This window comes from Apostichopus japonicus, chromosome 13 (genome assembly GCF_037975245.1).
Source record: "Apostichopus japonicus isolate 1M-3 chromosome 13, ASM3797524v1, whole genome shotgun sequence".
NCBI lineage: Eukaryota > Metazoa > Echinodermata > Holothuroidea > Aspidochirotida > Stichopodidae > Apostichopus > Apostichopus japonicus.
Window position 1 is genome coordinate 26,073,881 of NC_092573.1, and position 22,432 is coordinate 26,096,312.

A 22,432-nucleotide genomic window follows, 5' to 3' on the forward strand; every position below is an offset into this window, starting at 1 on the left:
TGATGGAATAGTAACCATTTACATGTATTTTGTAATGATCAGTGGTTCCCAAACCTTTAGGCCAATGATAAAAACACTAGATAATTTTCCAGCTTCTGGATATCCTGCGACCCACCAAAAACTCTTTGCTACCCACTTATGGCTCTCACTCCATAGTTTCCAAAGATCTTGTATTTGGTGCTGTGTAAAACACAGTACAATGAAATATGTCACATCCAAGACATCAACATGGCCAAGCATTTTGAAATCTATCCAATACTGTTAGCCACCCTATTCGCCCTTGCTCACTAGGCCTTGCACGACAGTCAAGTTGGTGGGTTATTATGAGAGAACTTTAAGAACTGTACCTGACTGTATTTGAGGCAGTCCCTAACACTGTGTCCTTGGGCCCATGTCGACGGTAGTTAGCACCTGCCTAGTTTCTTCTCTGGATTGAGGAAGATCTTTCACCTTCGATGAGTTGCATGTGATTGGAAAATAGGTTAATCAAGTCGAACTACTGTGTCAAGGACAATTTTAATAATTTGAAATCACAGAGTGGGTTTAGCTTACTCATTCTGGGTCAGATTTCAGATGCTAAGCGCTCTTTCACTCTCCCTTTTCCACACAAAACATTTCACAGCTCTGTATAATGCCTCTTGACGATACTATACGCAGTTATCATACCATAGAATATATACCTATAATACACTATATGTATGTATGTATGTCACTTATACCAATCTCATGCATGCAGTTGCAAAAAGTGGCGTGCATAGGATTACAAAAGTGGGCCCGGGGGGGGGGACAAATTCAAACTGACCGACTGATTGAAGTGTGGGGCAGAACATTCGTAGGAAGGCCAGAGGCTAATGAAGGGGAAAAAGGGGGGATGTACTTGGGTCATTGTAGCCGGCCGGTATGGGCGAATGAAGGATTTTATAATGGAGGGCGTGTTGCCCTGGGATCATTGAAACCGTCTCCTAAGTAGGGGTAAAATGATTAAGGGTATTTCAGAAAAATCAGTAGTCATCGGGTGATGGTAACAATTACAATTGCGTACCCAGCTGACAAAGAGTCATAGAATTGGAGGATGTATACCCCTGTTGGTAGCCTGGCACGGGACTTGCAATACAGAATTCCCTGCTTCGAATTCAGTTCAAGCTGTTATATTTTCTTTGCTCTTCAAAATTCATTTACAATTTCCCAATGATTCAGTTTCTGTTCTCGAGTCAGTCCTAAGTTTCTTAATCAAACTCTGTCTTGAAGTTAAGTAAAAGATATTTCCCCATTCTTTTCCTTTTTCATTTTGGGTTGGGGTCAGGGGGGCCGGTGGGATATAAATCGAAGTATTTATAATGTTTTATACGCATAGCAGCATGTAAGTAGATCATTTTTAAAGGTAACTATAAAAAATTAGTCCAAATCCACTTCTAGAATGAGGGACAAATGAAAGTTGTTGGTGACGAAGTGAAGCATTTTACCCTAAATGGACTCCATTTATAATAGTCTACACCCGCTCTTGTGTTACGAACATTCTTCCACTTTTCTTGAGCTCTTTACATTTTACTATCGGTGTGCTTTTTTGTAAAAGAACACCTATTTGACATTTTATACCCATGATATCCTCCCTTAGATAATAAAATAATGTGCTTGCCTCCATTGCTCTAAATATGCTTTCAATGAACCCAATTGCATCAAAGATGTGACAACGAAACTCCGCAGGGACCACATTATATGATTTTACACCGCTTATTGTATTTTCAACCCCATAAGTAAACGTAGTACTATTTCCACGAAAAAGTATAACTCTGTTTACGTTACAGCAGTTGGTCGACGACATGCTAAACAATCAGATATTGAATAGTGTAAAAAGCTGGAACTGATCAGAAACGAAAACATCAGTTACTGTGGCTCTGTGAGGGCTATGCTAACCAGCTCTAACTGATTTTGTTATGAAAAATGAACGACGATTTTCTTTCAAAGCGTGTCGTCGCAGACTTTTGTGCAGCCTTCCGAAAGAATCCAAGAATGTATGAAAATCTCATTTCGTTAATTAAGTTCTAGAATCTAAGTTAGGCCAAACGTTAGGCTAACCATTTGGCATAGGGCTTAGTCTAATCTCAGTCTTACTCTTACTAGTCTTAGCTGTTAGTGTTACTTCACTGGGATAAAATGTGGCACAGTAAATTTTAAGAATTTGAAATGAATTCTTCAAATGTGTGGTCTCTGCAGTTATGTAAACATTATTGCGATATTTCAGTATTAGCAATATAGGCTACGACGGTACAATGAGGTTTGCTTCCGATATCATTTGCTAAACTAGCCTAGCCCCAAGAGATATTGCAATTGTGTAAAACTGACAACCAATTAGGCAATGCAAACTATTTTAATGATAAAATCTAAGTAATTTTGTAATGAATCAAGCAGGGAATCACAGATTTTGCCTTGACAAAATGAAGATCAGAAATTTTATGTTGCTGACAAAATAAGTGTCATAACTTTGTTTCACAGTGTTGTTCCTTGCACTTCTTATAGCCTAACCCTTGGTCAAGTTGATAGGAAAAGACTGTTAGAATGCATTAGGATGCTCAACATCTGGCATTAGGACAGACAACCCATCAATTCAGTGCAATGGCCGCCATCTGGCATGTCCTCTCACTGGTCTGATGAAATTTCTATGTTTTTATGTTGGGCATTTGTAAGAAAAGGATTTGGAGCAAAACTAAACATTTGTCCTTCAATTATTGGGAATTATAAATCCATGTGTCAGCAAATTTTTAAAACCCTTCTTGTGCATGTACTATACTGGCTTTCATAAGTAAATGGTTGCTTAACTGTTTGCATATGTACATTTCTGCTGTGTAAATAGCATGCAGTTGTTCATACTTAATAATAATAATAAATTAATAATAATAAAATTGACATTTGATATACGCAATTTCCATGAAAAATGCTCAAATGCGCTTTACAAAAATGTAATAGTAGTAATAAAAATAATGAAAATAATAATAAAAGTTTACTCAAACACTTCTTTAAACATAGAGGATTTTAACATATACAGCCTTACATGACTTAACAGAAATGGACTGTCTGATTGTGATATCCTTGTTGTTCCATAGACGAGAAAAGGCACGATCGCCTGCTGATTTTAGTTTTGATCGAGTTAGTGTATACATTTGTAGGAATTGACATTGTGAAACATGTAACTACGTTGGAGTTACTTTCTATCAGGTTAGATAAAGTTGATGGTGGGATTCCCCCCACTTTTAATAGAAAGCAAATTTGGCGAATGTGAATCGTTTTGTTTGATCACAACAAATTTCTGTTTGGTTTCTTGTTTTCAGAGATGAATTTGGTTTTGTCTACTGCCCAGAGAAAACTGTAAACAAATCACCTGTCACAGTTGAAGGCAACAAGCTGGGAGTTGAAACATGGTGCCTGAAGATCGTTTCACCGTTCATACATCGTCAGTTGCTTTCACAGAGGCATGGAAAAGGTATTCAGTGTTAATTCTTTAGTCTGGTTGTCTAGATTATTAAGCACACTGAAGTTTTATCCTTCTCGCATTTTATAGCTCATATGGGAGGCAGTATGTTGTCGAGGAATAGCTGTATTTAGTATGTTGTACGGTATGATGCAAACACAAAGGCAAGTCCTTGATATGACATACTGTAAGTACAGTGTACAGTACTAACATAGAGCAAAAAGAATGTTTGCAGCACACCATTATTCCAACATTGAGAACATCTAGGAATAATCATAAATATATTACAGGTAGGAATGTGTGATGTTTTGCTAATTCTAAATAAACTTCTTAAAGTTTGCTCGAAAGTGTTGTTAAAATGGTTAAATTTTGTCAGGCTGAAGATTCAATAAGCTCAGTCAGGAATCTGTGTCTAAATGAAGTATTATGCCTATGTCCTGTACTATGGCTGAGTACATAATAGGAATATTTCAGGGCTTTCCAGTTGAAATTTGCTATGTGTGTGCCACTTCAATGAGCTGAGAATTTTAAGACCCAGAATGCAATGCACTGTCATTAAAAATGACAGATAGAAGTGGTACAGAGAGTTGTTTGCCCTTGCATTATATAACCTGCCACACCAGGGTTGGGGAGGGTGGGGGTGGGGTGGTAAAAGTGGGTGTTCTGTGAAACTTGTATTAAGAATTGTGTTTTGAGAATTTGGAGACAAAAGCTAGTCTATGGTGGATTCATGCTACCAACATCGTCTTGAGGTTTATATAACAGGGAATACAAAAAAACAACAACTGAAGCATAGTATGGTTTCCTTGAAAGTTATGATTGGAAGAACTAAAACCATTAAGTATAGAATAGTGAGTACAGTAAAACAGAGACCATCACTGAGTAAATGAAAAGAAAGGACTTAACAGAAATAGAAGCTGGAATTTCTCTATTCATTGAGCTGCCATGTCAGTTATTTACATACAGGAACTATACACAGCAATAGTTAAAACAAAACACATGTGTGAGAAAAAGTACAACAATAATTCTTCACCAGACAACTCTGAGTGCTATATTTTATTGGCCTGTTTGTGACATACCCCCTCCCCCCACCCCTGGTCAGTTAATTTATGGATTTTACCTGTCAGATGACCATGAACAGTTAGTAGTACAGTGGACTGATTCCATGTGATACTAAGCTTAATTCTGTTCTTACCAACAAAGCCTGCCCCCCGCACCCCCCCTGCCCGTATCTATTGATCACTCAGAGTGGACGCAAACTGACTTCTTTTCTTATCGTCTCTTAGCAGTGCTTTGATTATTTTAAACAAATTGATGTTAAAATCTTGGTAAATTCTTTTATTTTTGTATGGATTTTACCTTCCTCTATCTGTCTTGTCTTTTCATATTCTAGCCGTCATCTTCTTTTGTATATTTTGCATTTTTGATGAATTACGTGATAAATTTGTTTATTGCCAGCATGGATCAGGGGTACATATTAAAGTAGAAACCAAATCAAACAAGCTTCACCAGCCTATCAAATCAACAGCACTTCACATTGAGAGTTAAAGATAATCAAAAGCATTTATTAAATACTTGAGACATGATGTGCAATGGTTCAGCATTGAAAGTACATGAGTACATGCATGTTCAGTACAAGGATTGGGAAGAGAATACTACTGTAGCCTGTAATGTATTAATAACTCAAGTTACTACCAGCAACTTACATTATATGACAACCCTATCATTATTTAAGATACTCAAAAGCAATTATTGAATACTTGAGATATGATGTGCAATGGATAGGCATTGAAAAAGTACATGCATGTACAGTACATGGATTTGGAATAGAATACTACTGTAGCCTGTAATCTATTAATAACTCAACTACTAGCAACTTACATTATATTGCAACGCTATCATTATTCCCACTGCTGCAGGCTACACATACAGTACTTGTAGTACATACTAATGCAGAACAATGCACAACTAACTAAGCAATGTTTGTTAATTGGAGGCAGGTACTCAAACAGAAAATTGTTTACCCTGTTGCTCATAGCTTACAGTTTGGACTTAACAGATGGCGCAGGCTACATCGTACGATTTATCCATCAGTACGATCGATTGTGAGCACTTTCTGTGTGTCAATAACATCAAATGGTCTGACATTTGAAAACTGAACTACTGTATGCAGATCGTAGACTACAGTACAAATGCTTCTTAATTTATTAATCCCAAACAATCATCCAGGGACAGGAATAACCAAGCAATTGAAAACTTTTATATTTTTTGTAAACTTGTCAATATTATGTACAGAAATGAAATGTCAGTGACTTTGATTGAGTTCATTAACATAGTTGTAATTTGTATGCTTCAAGGGAATGGTCATCAGAATTGCACACAAATGTTAGCTTTCTTAACCTGTTTAGGATTTTTTAAATTTAATTTTTTTATTTATTTAAAATGATACCCAGACAGGATAAAAATGATACAATTAGAGTCAAAGTGATGAAAATGGTCTGGCATCAGCAGTAAAAGAGTGTAAAAAACTCCATAACAAGACACTCTGGAATACTCTAGGACATAATGATATCACTTAAAGTCAATAAAGACAAATTTCAACTGAAAGAGAAAGTCAAAGTCAAGCATTGTGCTTCAATACCGTGTTGAGCAAACACAATTAGTGCATTGACCTAGATTTATGAACTAGTCATATGTATTAACAGGCTATGGTACTTTCATAGGGAAGTCATATCCACAACGTATAGCAGAGAATTGAAACGCCCACTCAATAGTGACTGTGCAGACTTATGAATAAAACAACGACTGTATTATTATATCACCCAGCTTGCATGTTTTTGTATTTTATTCATGATTCATGGAGAAAAAAGAGAATGACACAGTTTTGTTTTCTAGTTTATTTCTATCATGTGATTTAAATCATGTGGGGAATTGTAGCTGAATCATGGAATATTGGCTTGGAAATTTATAATTAAAATAAAGATCGTTTTCCCTATAATTTAATTGATATTGTGGACAGAATTAGGGAGTTTCTTTCACACAAAGTACCTTAACCATTAGTATGATACAGGTCTGTCACTGTGATAGTGTTGTGAACTTGTGATATCATGGAGACATATTAAATGGCTTTAAAATGCAAAAAAGAAAAGAAAAAAGAATGTTATCATTATAGATATGTTTGAATGTTTTCTATTCTTATTTGCATTTCAGACAAATCCAAGCTTCAGGAATATTCTAAGGTGGCTCTGCTGTTGAACCCAGAGTGCTCTACATTTTGGAATATTAGGTAATACTTTGATATGTACAGACACTTACAAAGCTACATGCTTTAATGAACTGACTTTTTATGAGCGATTGGCTACCATACCTCTGAACATTAGGGAATATTTTAATTCTACTATCCAACTCCATTGTTCTCAAATCACAAGGGGCTCCGATACTGCAAGGGGGGGGGGGGGGTGGGTCAACTTTGTAGCATGAACACTTCTGTGTACTCATGATCAGACCTCACAAAATGGTCATCTTCCTTTCCGGAAGGATCTTGTCCCTACAAGGGCAATCAAGACTGTAATGTTTAATGCTCGAGGTATCTTGTGACCCATGTCCTCTCTGGTAACTTGGCCTAGTCTTCTGCAGAAACAGAGACTGGTGTGAGTGCACTATCCATGGTAGTACTAATACCTAGCTAATTGATTAGTAAGTGATCATTGAGACCTTGTTATGTTCTTGTGTAAAACTCATTCGTTGGACGTTGATCCACCACCGCTCTCAAGTGCGGACACATCACAGGTCAGGTTTATTACCTTCCCAGGGCCAAAACAAGGACCTTATCCATCTTGCATTCTCAAATGTGAAGAAGGCCCAAGATAATGTTAGCATCATCATAAACATGTTATTAAGTCCTTCATGATTGCTAGCGTTATATTGGTTGTATAATCTGAATACCTAACCATGGTTTTACATGTTTACTTTATAAATAATAATCATGGGTTGCTATTATATAAGAAAGAACACATTTGCCAAGAAAAAAGCTGGAAATGATTCAATCTTAAGTTTGATATTGATAGAAAACTAAATCACTGATATTAATGTTAGATCTGTTGCCAAGTTCTGCTTGGCTTGTTTGTAAAGCTATTGTTTACGACACATCCTAAATTCAGCTAAATTTAAGCCTTTGCAAACATGATGGCGTGCATATATAGTTTTGTGATTAACATCTCCCTTGTAAATTCAATATACATAAAAAAAAAGGGGGGGGGAGAGAGACGGAAGTTTGGATGAATTGCAAATTTTGTGTGTGGATGCAGTGAAACAATGAACAAACTTCTGAAATCTTGCACGCATTGGGACCACCTGATATCAGAGCCAACTAATAACATCATCAAAATCACATTGCATTGTTCTATGTCCGGTATTAATGTTGAACACTGTATCCACATCTGTTGTACTCTTGGTGAAGCATTACTTCAGGTGTCGGTCGATTTCTGTCAGTATATGCTAACTTTGGGTAAGTGTGACCACAATTTAATAAATACTATGTGATAAGTATTTCTTTATCTAATGCAGTTTCTGTTTGCATTAGCTGTTGATAGTAGATATGATCTATTGTTTTAATGTTAATAGATACATGTATTAAGGAAGCTACCTTTGGTTTGTTGGTTTTCTGCCAAGAACCTTTGTTGACTTGTTTTTATTGTTGACTTTTATTTAGAAAGGAACTTTTCCAGAGGAAGTATTTCACAGCGCTAACTGAACTGAAATTTACCAATATTATCTTGACATGTCATCCCAAAAGCCCAGAGACATATGTCCACAAGTGAGTAGTCAAACTTATCTGATAAATTATGTTTTCAAGGATTTTTCTCAAAGATCAACAGTTGGTTTGAATACTTTAGCTATCTTTAATCTTATAAATCTCTTCTAGTAACCTAACTTCTGTATTATTAAAAGAAATAATCATGTTAGTAGTAGTGGACAAATATTTCTTTCACCATGCAAAGTTGTAACTCTGCAACAGGGCCTTCACTTGTATGATGCCTATAGTCATAATCTGTTTAGCTGGAGAGTTTGAACAGGTGTCATTGATTTCCTCCTGGCCCAGGCTGTTAGTGCTTAAATTATTCAATTTGCATAATTACAGTGTCTTCATTGTGTTTTCCCATACTTCCAGGAGGTGGATAGTAAGACATGCCTTCACCAAGCAAGCTGAAGGTAATGTTGACAACCGTATTGTTGACACTGATGAGCAAACGCAAACAGCACTTGACACTGAGATGGAGGGCAGCAGAGTGGCTGCTAGTGGGTATCCTAGCAACTATAATGCATGGAGTCACAGAATATGGACAGTGAAGGCCTTGGCAAGGTGTTCAGCAGAGGTAATATTGCATGTAGTATCTCAGAGCTCACATTAATTGGATAAATGTCCACTGTTACATATAAGATAATGAACAAGGAACAGATTTGGGAGAGGTTTGTCTTGTTATTCAACATTGGTGAGTAACTACCAGATTGGTGGTTTACTTACTGATGCCAGATATCACAACAATCCTATGATATTGTAATGTGTGAGATTAGTAAGCTGATACAATAAACTCTTAATGTAATGTATGAGATGAGTACCGTTTGAACAAAAAGTTGTCCGTGAATGAGATCAGATCAGATATATAATTACCCGCTTAATCCAATTGTGTTCTCATGTATGACATGAACAACACAGTAAAGAGATGTTACCCATGTATCAGAGATGAACCAACCCGATTGTGTTCTCATGTAAGATGTGAGTTATATTTCAAAGTAATCGGAAATGAACCATTAAATAGGTAACAATTCCCATTATCCAATTGTACTCTCATGTAAGACATGAATAAAATGGTAAAGAGATGTTACCCATGTATCAGAGATGATCCAGTCCAATCGTGTTCTCATGTAAGATGTGAGTTATTTCAAAGGCATTGGAAATAAACCATGAAATAGGTAACAATTCCCATAATTCTATTGAATTCTCATTCATGTGTGAGTTCCCCATTTATTGAATAGTTATCCATGTATTGTAGATAAACCATCAAATATGTGTATCTCTGTAATCCAATTATAATGTCCTTTTTGACATATATGCAATGTGTTTAAAGAAAAGGCACCCATATGTTGGAGATAACTGCAGCATGGGTATTAAATATCCCATAAAGTTTGTCCCAGTTGATGTTGCAATCCACACATTACACAGTAAGAACAGTCTGTTTACGTATTCGGTAAGCAAATAATAATGACTGTTCTGATAATAACAAGAATAATGTTTAGTAGATTATGAAAGTAGTGCTTACCATGTTTATTTATACTGTAATATAACAATGTTTAGTTTCAGTAATGTCAAATTTGATACCACATTAAAGTTAGGTATTAGACATGGGAGATATTTTCTCAGTAAATGTCTTAAATTTTGAAGCCTTATGTATATAACGATCAAACAATGGCATCTGTGGGAGCTTAATGCAGGCGATGTCTTTTAAAGTATTATCTTACTCCAGATGTCATGGGTTCAGCCGAATGAAACCTGGTGTATCAATGATTTGCCTAAATCATCAATATATGTTTGTAAACTGTAATATTTAGTGGATAGCTTACCATTGGGAAGTTTATACTGGAAGATTAAGGGTGAGTGGGGGGAGGGAGGGGGTGGGGGTAGGCGAAATAATATTTTATCATAATTTCTAAGAAGGGAATCAGATTAGCCTGGAATGGATGATTCAGAGTTTTTAGTGGGAGATAATTATTCACTTTTCTTTTTTATCCTAAGGTTTTGGAGTCAGAGTTAGAAAACACTAAGTCTTGGGTAAGACAGCATGTATCTGATCACAGTGGCCTACAGTACAGGCAGTTCCTACTATCTGAACATAGACAGAAATGCCTACTGGAGGAACATTTGCTCAAAGAATTTCAATTTTTAGATGACCTGCTAATCAGCTATCCCGGACATGAGGCTTTATGGAACCATCGGTAAGTTGTAATATCTGGTTGATACATCCATGGTTGATGAAAATTCCAAGTTTCCTCCGACTGATTTAGGTAGAGGCTGCAATTTGATGGAAGGGCCAGAGGCAAATGAAGGACTTTATAAATGGGCCCTGGGTCGTTGAAGGTGAATCCCACTGTAGGTCCCCTCCCCCCCCCCCAAGAAAAAAATATGAAGATTTAGATGTCAAAGGGTGAATTTTGAGGCATATTTAGACCACAAAGTAGGTTTTAGTAGCTTCACACCCATAGGTTAGCCGGTTACATCCATTGTAATGGTCTAATGTTTCCCAGGCTGAACGTAAAACCTGTGACTGAACCACTTCAGTCAACAACTAAGTTTGTAATTGAAATGATGATCAGTAAATCTGAATCAAGAATTCATGGCAAAAGGAGCAAGCTGTTAATTGAATATACATGACACTTATAAAATCATTCACATTGCCTGACAATACAATAATGTATTTTTTGCTGTACATCATTTTAAGTTGCCAGAACAGAGAGAGAGAGGGATTGTTATCATTTCTTTCTTCAACCTGAAAGTAAAATATTCTACATATTTATATATATTAATCAGTATTTCCATGATATTCGTGATGTCTTCCATTTCACAATTTCTTCCCGTAGGAGAGCGTTGTACCACCTCGCTGTTCAGAGTCAGGAGGGTCTCGGTCACCAAACTGAAGAACTGTCGACTGAAAATGCTTCTGTTAAATCCAGTCTGACAGGATTGGAGGACCCCATTGAACCCCTGGGAGCCGGGTCGCTTGTAGAAGAGAATAAATCGCATACAGGGGAAGGGGAAGGGGTAAGGTTAACATCAATAAATGAAATGGTTAACCCTCTCTTGGAGAAGAAAAGAGCATTAGCCATCTTAGAGGAAACATCAACTTCAGATTCCAAGATTCAGGAGAGACACTATAAACTTTATATTCAATGGCTAGACAGATTTAAAACTTGATTTTGGTAAGGATTTTATCTGACTAAGTGTCTGATATTTAATCAGGATATTCAGGCACCAGTATCTCGATATGCAACCCACTGAAAGTACCTTTCTGTTGACTTGAGAAATTGTCATTTTCTGCTCATTCTTGCCAAAAATGCAGCAACATTGACCGATGATATGCATGCATATACCTCTCTTTTTTGTTACTTTGATTGTAGTGTTGGTGAAGGCTGATAGTTGTTTCACCAGCATGCATGCATGAACTCTGTCAAAAGCCTGCAATATTTATTCAAACTCAAGTAAGTTGACACATTTTTTCTCAGGTTTTTTTTGAAAATGATGTGCTTACAAGACCTTGCCATTACAGTACTGCTTTTATAGGAGTGTCCACAGCCGATTGTGAAGGGGGAAAACTCAAATTTAAATTAAAACAAAGAATTTATTGACTCAATAATTGAATTTTTCTGCACAAATAAGAGGAAACTGAAGGTTCTTGTAAGGTTATAATGATGTCATTGCCACAAGCTTCAAGGATTTATTGAAACACAACAAAATGTTTGACTCTTGGCAAAAGGTACCATTTAAAAAGAAAAACTCCAAAATTGTTTTCACTTTGTTGTAGTTTAATGTAGCAGGGATGTTTGAAAAGTGTATGATCTGTGGAAAGGCTGTGTCATGCACTTCAGGCAGATACTGTACTAGAGTTAGTTGACAAATATTATTGTACTATTTGAAGAAGATGGAACATGCCTTTACACGCATAGACTTATCAAGGTTTACATGATTTATACTGTAAATACTCTATGTGTCACATGTTTGTTGTGGGTTGTTCTTGGCTCATTTATCTTGCTATTTATTAAGTTTTATATATTAAGAGACAGTTTGTCTCAAGGCTTAGGCCCAAGATACATTAATGACACCATGTTTTCATCCTTTTGCAAGGAATTCCACTTTTCACCTTTAATACTTTTTCACCATGCAAATATCTTTGTGTCAGCAAACAAACACATAAGAAAATTTGTCAAAACGGTTGTTTTCTTAATTCATAAATTGATTAATAATTTTTACCACTCAAGCAATAAACAGAATTTCATGGGATATTAACGTCTAGAAACATAACGAAAATTTACCAATAACAATCCAAAACGCTGCAGGGCTAAATGAAAATCTCCTGATACCTGCCATTCCATGAGGTACCTAACATTTATACTAACACATGATGTAGCGTAGGTTATAAGTAAACAGGGGTTTTCTTACCTTACTATCACAGCTAGGCTTACGTAGGGATATATCCTGTAGAAACTTTAGAAAGAGCATCTCCATGAATAGGGAACACACTCTTTACACATATATCCTTCACAGAGAAGCAGGCATATGGATAATTGGGTGGCATTCTTCACCATTTTGATGAAAATGCGAATTTCCTCTCTTTCGGAAGTCAGTGATATGTCTATGTCATTATTAATGCAGATGGTTGCAATTATTTATTTATATTATACCATTTATTTTCAATTTCCCACCTGAATCTATCAAGTACTCATTGTGCAAGTCTTTAGTTACCAATGCCATTTAAGTATATTCTGTTGTTCCAGATTGGTGCAGTGTTTCACGACAACGACAAAAAAATTCCGCCCTGGTTGTATATGCATGTAGTAGGTATAGTGTAGGAACATACAAAAGATTTAATTTCAGCTGAACCATGGCTTTTATTATTTGTACTGTAATAAAGGGAATAAGTTATTGTTCAAAGTTTTGTGTATCAGGCTTAAAGGCTCTGAAGTTTACATATTAAACAAATGATATAGTTCCTGTGTAAATAAAAAACAAACTATTATACATCTTTGGACTGTATGACAATATTGCCGAATAAATGAAATTATTCCTGTGATAAATTTCTTTCACACTTATGAACAAGATAGAATTTATTGATGTGTTCATGTGTTGATTGCTTTGAGAGAAATAGGATGATGCCATTACCATACAGTTTGTTATTTACACGTACAAAGTTACAAACTGTTTTAAGTTTAGCAGTATTTAGAGCAAGGACCGTGGACCTTCCAAAAGATCAGCTCTCTGTCAACAAAGTGTGTGCATGGATGTGATAGGAACAGCTGTGTCATGTGACCTATAGGAGATAGGACCTGCTTTCATACAGTTGGTGAATTCACAAAACATACGTTTAGTTAGTACTGACCGTATAGAATCATGCAATACTTTGAAAGATTACTTTACGGTGGTTTTTTTTTCCTTCTTCGGAGAGATTCATTGAACCTTGCCTTTATGAGTACTTCTTTAATGATAAAATCCTTTGTGTAGGAACAATGTAACTTTCCTTTCTACAGACAACACTATACAAATTTGTCTAGATGTTATGTTATACTAACACGCTACAACTGACCGGACACCACAGTACCTTAGGCCCAGTAGTAATGTTAGCATTCTGGATAAATGTGATTCTGAAATTCCATCCCTTATTCTGAAAAGTAGACTTGAATTGGCTATTGTCTTGGTTGTGCAACCTGAAAACAGGGTATCAAAAGTGTGCGAGGTACTTTCTGGATTAGCCCAGGGAACTGCTGCGTTTCTTGATGTGCTCAAATTTGTAATGCCGTCCAAATGGAGAGAAGGGTTCTAATTTTGTATACAGCAGATCAAATTAAATAAATCAATGACCGAATCAGGCAAAACCTCTTTTATTTCATTCTTCTTATAACTGGCATATTATATGTTGATTCAGTCAAACTTAAATAGGTCATTTCAGGGTTTCAAAGGCCTCAAGATTACACCTGCTCAATCCTATGGAAGATAAATCTCTCAGATATCTGTAACCAACATAAACTTCCTTAAAACGGGTTTGACTTTTCTAACAGCCAAACTGCAGATACACATGCAAGTGATGTAGTGCTGCTGGCATATGTTAGGCTTTGTATGATACAGCTGCTGATGTAGTAGTCCACAGTAATTATATAACATACTTTCAATGGATATCTTAATATTCTTCAACACACCAAGGTTGTAGTCTAGGATTGGTTGCTAGGGATTCAGAATTGTTCTTTGAAGTCATTTAGTGGTGTCGTGTGTCCTTTTGGTGATGTCGTGTGTCCTTTGGTGATGTCGTGTGTCCTTTGGTGATGTCGTGTGTCCTAAGGTGATGTCGTGTGTCCTTTGGTGATGTCGTGTGTCCTATGCTGATGTCGTGTGTCCTTAGGTGATGTTGTGTGTCCTTAGGTGATGTCGTGTTTCCTTTGGTGATGTCGTGTGTCCTTAGGTGATGTAGTGTTTCCTTTGGTGATGTCGTGTGTCCTTTGCTGATGTCGTGTGTCCTTTGGTGATGTCGTGTGTCCTTTGGTGATGTCGTGTGTCCTTTGGTGATGTCGTGTGTCCTATGCTGATGTCGTGTGTCCTTAGGTGATGTCGTGTGTCCTTAGGTGATGTTGTGTTTCCTTTGGTAATGTTGTGTGTCCTTTGGTGATGTCGTGTGTCCTTTGGTGATTTGTGTCCTTTGGTGATGTTGTGTGTCCTTAGGTGATGTGATGTCATGTGTCCTTAGGTGATGTCGTGCGTCCTTAGGTAATGTCGTGTGTCCTTTGGTGATGTTGTGTGTCCTTTGGTGATGTCGTGTGTCCTTTGCTGATGTCGTGTGTCCTTTGCTGATGTCATGTGTCCTTTGCTGATGTCGTTTGGCTTTGGTGATGTTGTGTGTCCTTTGGTGATGTCGTGTTTCCTTTGGTGATGTTGTGTGTCCTTTGGTGATGTCGTGTTTCCTTTGGTGATGTTGTGTGTCCTTTGGTGATGTCGTGTGCCTATGGTGATGTTCTGTGTCCTTTGGTGATGTCGTGTGTCCTTTGGTGATGTCATATCTGTTTTATTAACTCTTGATCATTGTAGTTAAACACCTCATCCCAATATTTGTTTCTAATTGTGGTGGATTAGGTTGTTTGAAGGAAATTTGTTTTTTGACTGCGGAATTGTTCGTTAATTGCGTTCCAATTAAATGCAACTCAAAAGTGTGATATGTTATGTTGTAGCAAAATGTTTATTGAGAAGATTTTATGATTCCTTTCATTATGGTGTCTCTCCTTCCTACTCTATATATTGCAGTATTTGTTTGATTACGATTGTACTCTGAATTCAAGATTGAAAATACTTTGTACGAATTTATCTCTCTCCATGTGTGCATGATTCATACACTTATAATGAAAGACAGACAATTCCAATTGATTTTGCTAAAATGATTCACAATATCTTGAGGTAGAGGTATAGTCTATATGAATAAGCCTATGTAAGTGTGATTTTACTGATACTGTGTAGTGATATCAAATTAATACAATAAAAAGTATGCCTAATTGCATGGGAGATACAATATTTATGAAATCATTTAAAAAATATATTAAAAAGTTATCAATAAAAACAACTGCAATAACACAATTTTTTTCTTGTCACTTTATTTCATGTTCTTGTTATTTCCTTGAACAAAATAAGAGTTTCTTACAATTATCTGTTGTTTATTCAGGTGAATGTTCATCACATATAATCATTTCCATGAATTCTGGTACCAATAATGTATAGTGATTTCTTTGGTGGGTTATAGCAGATGCTCTTGTCATGGGAGGGGAAAGTGGGCAAGTTTCCCCTTGCCTCCCCTAGCCCATTTTGTAGGCTTACATTTAATAGCAAGCTAAAGTGTAACGGCTTGTACTACACAAATGTAGTTAAATATCTTGGAAATAACGGCACCATATTCCCCCTTACTAAAACAAAAAAATCAGATAGCGAAGGGATAACCCTACCCCTTAGACACCCCTTAGACCCCTCCTCCATCCCACATCTTCCTGAAATAATTAAGAAGCGGTAAATCTCCAGAGACTACATTCAGAAGATATTAGTCATTTTAGCATATTTAACATTTCAGAGCAATGCATAAGAACATCGAAACGGTGCTACTTCAATCACACATACATAAACGTAATGAGCACTTTGTTTAAGTATGTAGTTTTGTAGAATTATTAGAATATGTCACCCAGAACCAAATACTGGGTTTTTCATCTTGGAGAAAATATTCGAAATGCTATGTGAATTGACATCTAATGACAATGTTCACATGACTCATAGCGTGTGTGGGAGGGGGTTGAGCATATAGTCTTGTGACCTGGTCGTTCTTGGACTCGTATGATGAAACCCAGAAAATAAAAACAATTCCGCGATATTTCCGAAATTTTTAGTTTACAATAATTTCATGCAACAAACGATATAGAAAAAGATTACATTGTAACGTACTACAATCTTAAATTAAAATAATATTTCAAAGATTAGCTACTATGTACACTATTAATCTTTACATATCACTGACTATGATAGACTTCAAGTTCACACAAGATCTTTACATATAAAGTAATATTAATTCTTATACAAACTTTAAACAAAGGCAAGTTAACACCGCGATGGAAGACTTATAAACGTTGCTAGTCTTACTTCTGTGATATACATTAAAACTGCTATGGTGCATTTCCATTCATAGGCCACAAACACCAAATGATGATGCATGTGTGCATGAAATCTTGGTAAAATGATCTCCCCTCCCCTCACTTCTGTGATATACTTTATAACTATTATGGTGCATTTCCATTCATAGGCCACAAACACCAAATAATGATGCATGTGTGCATGAAATCTTGGTAAAATGATCTCCCCTCCCCTCACTTCTGTGATATACTTTATAACTGTTATGGTGCATTTCCATTCATAGGCCACAAACACCAAATAATGATGCATGTGTGCATGAAATCTTGGTAAAATGATCTCACCTCCCCTCACTTCTGTGATATACATTAAAACTGTTATGGTGCATTTCCATTCATAGACCACAAACACCAAATAATGATGCATGTGAGACTTCTTGGTAAAATGATTTCCCCTCACCCCACCCCAGCTCTGTGAAAAAACCCCCAATAAAATGTGCCCCTTTTCATATATTATAAATGCCCCCTTTTTTTACGAAAAATACCCTTTTCCATTTTTGTAATCCAAAGTGCCCTTTGGTGGAAAAGTTAAGACAAAATGTTACTAAAAAGTGCCCCTTTTAACATTTATTTTTCTTAAATTGTAATTTTAAAGTACAGTTGTGTTGTCAAATATTCAAATTCGTGCTACAGAATGCAGAGAGTGGATCCTTTTTGTCGTGATGTTTTGAGGTGATTTAGTGGTTGGACCTTCGAATCAAAGTCACGTGTCCCCCTGCTTCTCGAAGTTTCTGCCCCGTTCCAACTTGAAACCACTTCCGTTTACCTCTGTATCACGTGGTGGCATTGGCTTTAATGGGGTATTCAAGAGGTAGACGATGTAACACTTTTCTTAATTAAAAAATATCCCACTGTTATAGTTGCCCCTCCCCCCCCCCTCAATATCCTGTCCCTAACTCGAGGTATGGTTGAATGAATGTAACTATAGTTTGGCTGGTTAAACCTTCCAGTCTTCCAGGTAATGTATCAATTGGTCTGTGATGTATCAAGGTAAAATGTTCTTCAAGAGTTTTCCTTTCCTAGTATAATCTTTTTGCTGTCAATGTTCTTTTCATTTAGAATTTCATCAAAACGCATTTTTTTTACAAATAATAATTTCCTATCTGAATAAGTGATTTAAATATTATGAAGAAAAAGTATTTTCAGTTGAATTGCTGTGATGACATCACTCACTTTGCTGTTGCCAGGTAGATTCACAAAATATCACAGATATAAAATATATATATATATATCTTTGCCATCTAAATGCTATGAAGAAGTGGTTTTGACTTAAAGATGCAGAAAATTTCCAACATTTTGCTAGCAACCAACTTCAGCTACCAGAATATCCCTCTAAATAGTGTTAAGATTCCTCCAGCTCATCTATTAATCAAAATAGTCTACAATATGATTTTGGCTGTAACGATGACTCTAGACTCATCATCATTGAGACTTGATAGTTACACTTCATGCAATGTATTTAAACTCTACTTGGACCAAGGTATTGTAATACTGTGGATTGTTCGGGTGGATTGGCCTACCGGTTCATCGGTTCAGAATCGGTGCGTAACTGGGTCCGAGGCGCCGAAGGCGCTGCAGATTTAGGAGCCCAATGTGGGCGATTATCTCTCAAATGCGGTACTTGTTGCAAGGTCCCAGCGCCGCAGTAGCAATTTATGCCATCCTGGGCTTGCTTGGTGATACGAAACACCTATGATAATTTCAAACTAATCACGTCGTGATTTTTTGCTCTCCTTTTTTAATAATTTATAACATTTTGCGTTGGAAGTAGATTGGATAGAATCCCAGAGATCAAATTTCGTGGGGTTCCATCTGACGACCATCTTATCCCGGTCCACCATAAGAAGATTTTCCCTCGTGTTAGCGCTCTGTACACGATCACCCATTATCAAATAGTCTCGTCCAATTTTCAACCTGGGACATTGACACACATTTGGTACCCAGATATACTCTCTTGAGAATAACATGACTTTATTGGTGAAGGTCTGAAGTATCTGAACATCGTACCGTGTCATGTTAGTTCCTACCATTCGATCCAGGATCATAGCGTGCACCACTGTAGTTGGGAAGGAGAAGAGTATCAATGATAAATACTGACGAACAGGTTAAACACGAGGGATTTCAAACATAATATATAGAACAAACAAAACAGAGTTGCAGCAAATCAACTCATTGAGTAACTTGGTCTTTCCTAGTCCTACACACAACACCTTTTCCCGCCTATCTGATGTCCAAAATTGTTAGCAATGTTACCATGTTAATGATCAAAATGAGTGTCGAAACTCATGAGACCCACTTTAGGCTACAGCCTAGAGAGAGAGAGATAGAAGTTATTTTTGCAGCCATATGGTAGATTTTACACTTGAAATATCAAGATTTTACTGTATGGTGTAGATGAGTTGAGTTACGTACCAAAATCGCTATGGCAGAAGTTTCTAACTTTTCCTTTAACCCTGGCACACGGGCCGCATAATTCTGTGAAAATGAAAAGTAAATGAAATAGTGAAATGTACCACGATGTCGCGTGCAACGTGGTAACTCAATAGATAGGTGGGGGAATGGGAGCACATCTATTAAAGCAATCGAAACGGTCTCTTCAATTTTAGCAGTGCACTGAGGTTACCGGATTTGCCCTCAAATATGCTAGAAGTCGAATAATGGTCACTCATGCTCCAAGTTTAGCAAGCCTTTTAGTGCCACTCTAAATATACTTTATCGATATTGAGACAGTTAATTGACTATATCATCACACTTCAACGAGACAGTTTATTGAGACAGTTGGTGTATTTAAGACGGTTTATTGACACGTATTGTGAAAAGGATGAAAAACCTCTTAGTGCTTGTCATATCGTTGTGTGTTACTAGGAAGATTTGGCAACACTATGACACACGGAGTGATGTGATAAGTTTGACACCCTACCCCCCCTCCTCCCTGCTCACCCCGACAACTCTCATCATGACATTCTGGCCCACGTAGTCGCGGTTGCTTTGCCAGAAACCCTTACAGGCAGGCTACCGATCAGCTTTTATCTCTGCGCGACGTCACTGATACGCCACTAAATTAAGAGGTCCATCAAAGCAGACCATAGCTGGCCTTCATAATTAAATCAGAGTATGACGTTGAAGTTCAAATAGAAAGTCTAGCCAGCGCAGGCCTCCCTTATCTCAAAATCACCGACACTTCATGTTTGGAATATGCATTGGACGATGGAAGGTTTGGATTTAGGGTGTTTCACAATACTGTTTTTTGCTGTAGAAAATTTTGTAATTCATATTTTCAGATGTGTAATTTACCTTCTCTTCATTACATACAATGATTGAATGTTAATGTGTAACCATGGTTCCCATGTATGCAAATGAAACTAACATAAAGTGAACATGATATGGTAAACCGGTATAGGAACCTGCTTTCTGATCAAAAGTCCTGTTACGATGTAAACGTTACGTCACTTTAGAGAAATCACGCATTTTATATATACCAGTTAAATGTGTTTACATTAAGAAGTAATACTTTTAAGAAAAGTCACCAAAGAAAGAGTCCCCAGTCCCCTTGTATGAAGGCTGTATAACTATGTGTCGCAATGATGTTACGCCCATGGCCAGCCAAATGCCCAAATGTAGGATTTTCCGGGTCGATATAGCTGGATTAAAGGTCTTAAATCCAGGTTTCGCTCATCTTTCAAGATTATAGCCGATATGCCAAGGTTTCAAGAGAAAATCCGGGTTTGTTGGGGATACGACCCAGGTTTTGAACCGATAATCCATTGGATTTCTACTGATAATCTAAGTTTATCAGCGTTATGTCGGATTTTCGAACGTTTATCGGGCGTAATCCTGGTTTATCGGTCGATAATCCAAGTGTTTCGACCGAAAAACCGGGAATATCTAGTTATTGAATATTTGGAACGCCATATTCCACCATGTGATGTATTAGGAGATCAACTGAAACTACGGAGTAATCTATCAATCTTAGAACGCAGAAGAAATGGAAACTGACAATCCTACATAGGGCCTTTGCATTATATACACGGCATTGCAACCCAGTGCTTTGTGCACACTGTTGAAACGATGTTCATCAGCTAAGTAAAGAAATCCCCCCCCCCCCCCACTGGTTGTCATTCTCACGAATACTACATAAATTATACATCAATGTTTCGCTACAAGCTTCCATACATTCCATCTTGTACACATATTCCTTGACTTCTGAAAACAGTTAGCTCGCACTTCACAGACGACCCATCAATACTATAATTAGAATTTGATTACTCAAAACAAATTTACCAAACCTATATATCTATGGTTATTGGTCTGTACCAATCTATACCAACCAAAGGTGGTTTTGTCATGCCAACCGTATTTAGTATTAATGTCTGAAGTGCTTTGTCACGTAACATGCCACAAAGAAGAAACAAAAAGATATTAGAAATACTTGTAATGAATTCATTAGAGTTTTTATCACTTGTATGACGTTATAGCATTGTACCACGTAACCGAGTTGAGCTTGGTTAGTCTACAGTGTATATTCCCTCATGCGGTGTTTATAATATGTTAATATTAGCAGTCGTTGGATTGATGGTAGCACCTTCATGATCATCCATGTGGCTATTAATCTGATTTCCTGACGGTCTAAGTTGTTGAGATATTTGGACATTCCCCTGTGTATGTGCGTGTCAGCAGAAACAACGTAAATATATCCTATAGTTCAACAAGCAGGTGCGAGTCGTAAACATCAATGAGTTCCTAAATGTCATTACCAACATTCCGTAGAGAGAGATACCCCGTGAATTCAGTGGTGGATTTTAAAATCATATTTTGCACGGAACTCGTTCATGTTATACAGGGGGAACAAACTGGTTAAATGTCTATTCCACTTAAGAACTGTCTCGTTACGTTCAATATTGTATGTAAAGTTAACGGAATTCGATGGTTAATGTGCATTCTGTGGGTTCTTATTGCATGTTACTACATAACGCTGGAATCTAGGTCACTCCCATATATCTAATGTAACATTTCATCGAGGATAAGCAGATTGTACTTCGAGGACCCGTCTCACCAAATTATAACTAACTTGAATCCCTGAATAGTCGCATGAGGTCCGCACGATACTATATCAGAGATTACACAGTTTATAAATAATGACCACTGCATTTCATGGGCACGACAATTTGTCAATCAACAGAAGGGGGACGGAAGGGGGACGGAAGGGGGACGGAAGGGGGACGAAAGGGGGACGGAAGGGGGACGGAAGGGGGGGTAGTGTAACAGTATACTGTCCACCCGTTGAATATGTTGTAATATGTTACCTTTCAATTCCTGTTGTATTGTTCTATATATGTTACCTTTCACTTCCTGTTTTGTAGGCTTCTTCTTCTTTTTCTTTGGCTCCTTTTGTTGCCGTCCCGGTTTCTTTTTCTTGTTTTTGGTTTTTGATTTTTCACTTTTGTCAGACTTCTTGGCGGATTCTGTCAACGTATGATACATAAACTTATATAT

The 22,432-nt window shown here is 37.0% G+C and overlaps 2 protein-coding genes across 2 annotated transcripts in view; one reads left to right on the forward strand and one right to left on the reverse strand.

The window, feature by feature from the left end:
• The first annotated feature begins 1,803 nt into the window (after positions 1-1,803).
• LOC139978459 (protein prenyltransferase alpha subunit repeat-containing protein 1-B-like) lies at positions 1,804-15,848 on the forward strand. The gene is made up of 7 exons (XM_071988713.1): positions 1,804-2,012; positions 3,327-3,478; positions 6,677-6,752; positions 8,178-8,282; positions 8,637-8,841; positions 10,260-10,459; positions 11,102-15,848. The coding sequence occupies exons 1-7, from the start codon at positions 1,942-1,944 to the stop codon at positions 11,433-11,435; spliced, it is 1,143 nt and encodes a 380-aa protein (XP_071844814.1). The 5' UTR covers positions 1,804-1,941; the 3' UTR covers positions 11,436-15,848.
• Positions 14,773-22,432, reverse strand: part of LOC139978458 (ADAMTS-like protein 5) — a 31,812-nt gene continuing 24,152 nt past the window's right edge. The window contains exons 10-12 of the mRNA XM_071988712.1: positions 22,279-22,401; positions 19,352-19,414; positions 14,773-18,995 (exon numbers count right to left, since the gene is read on the reverse strand). Coding sequence (XP_071844813.1) covers positions 18,646-18,995; positions 19,352-19,414; positions 22,279-22,401 — 536 coding nt within the window. The 3' untranslated portion in view covers positions 14,773-18,645. The remainder of the gene's footprint in view (positions 18,996-19,351; positions 19,415-22,278; positions 22,402-22,432) is intronic.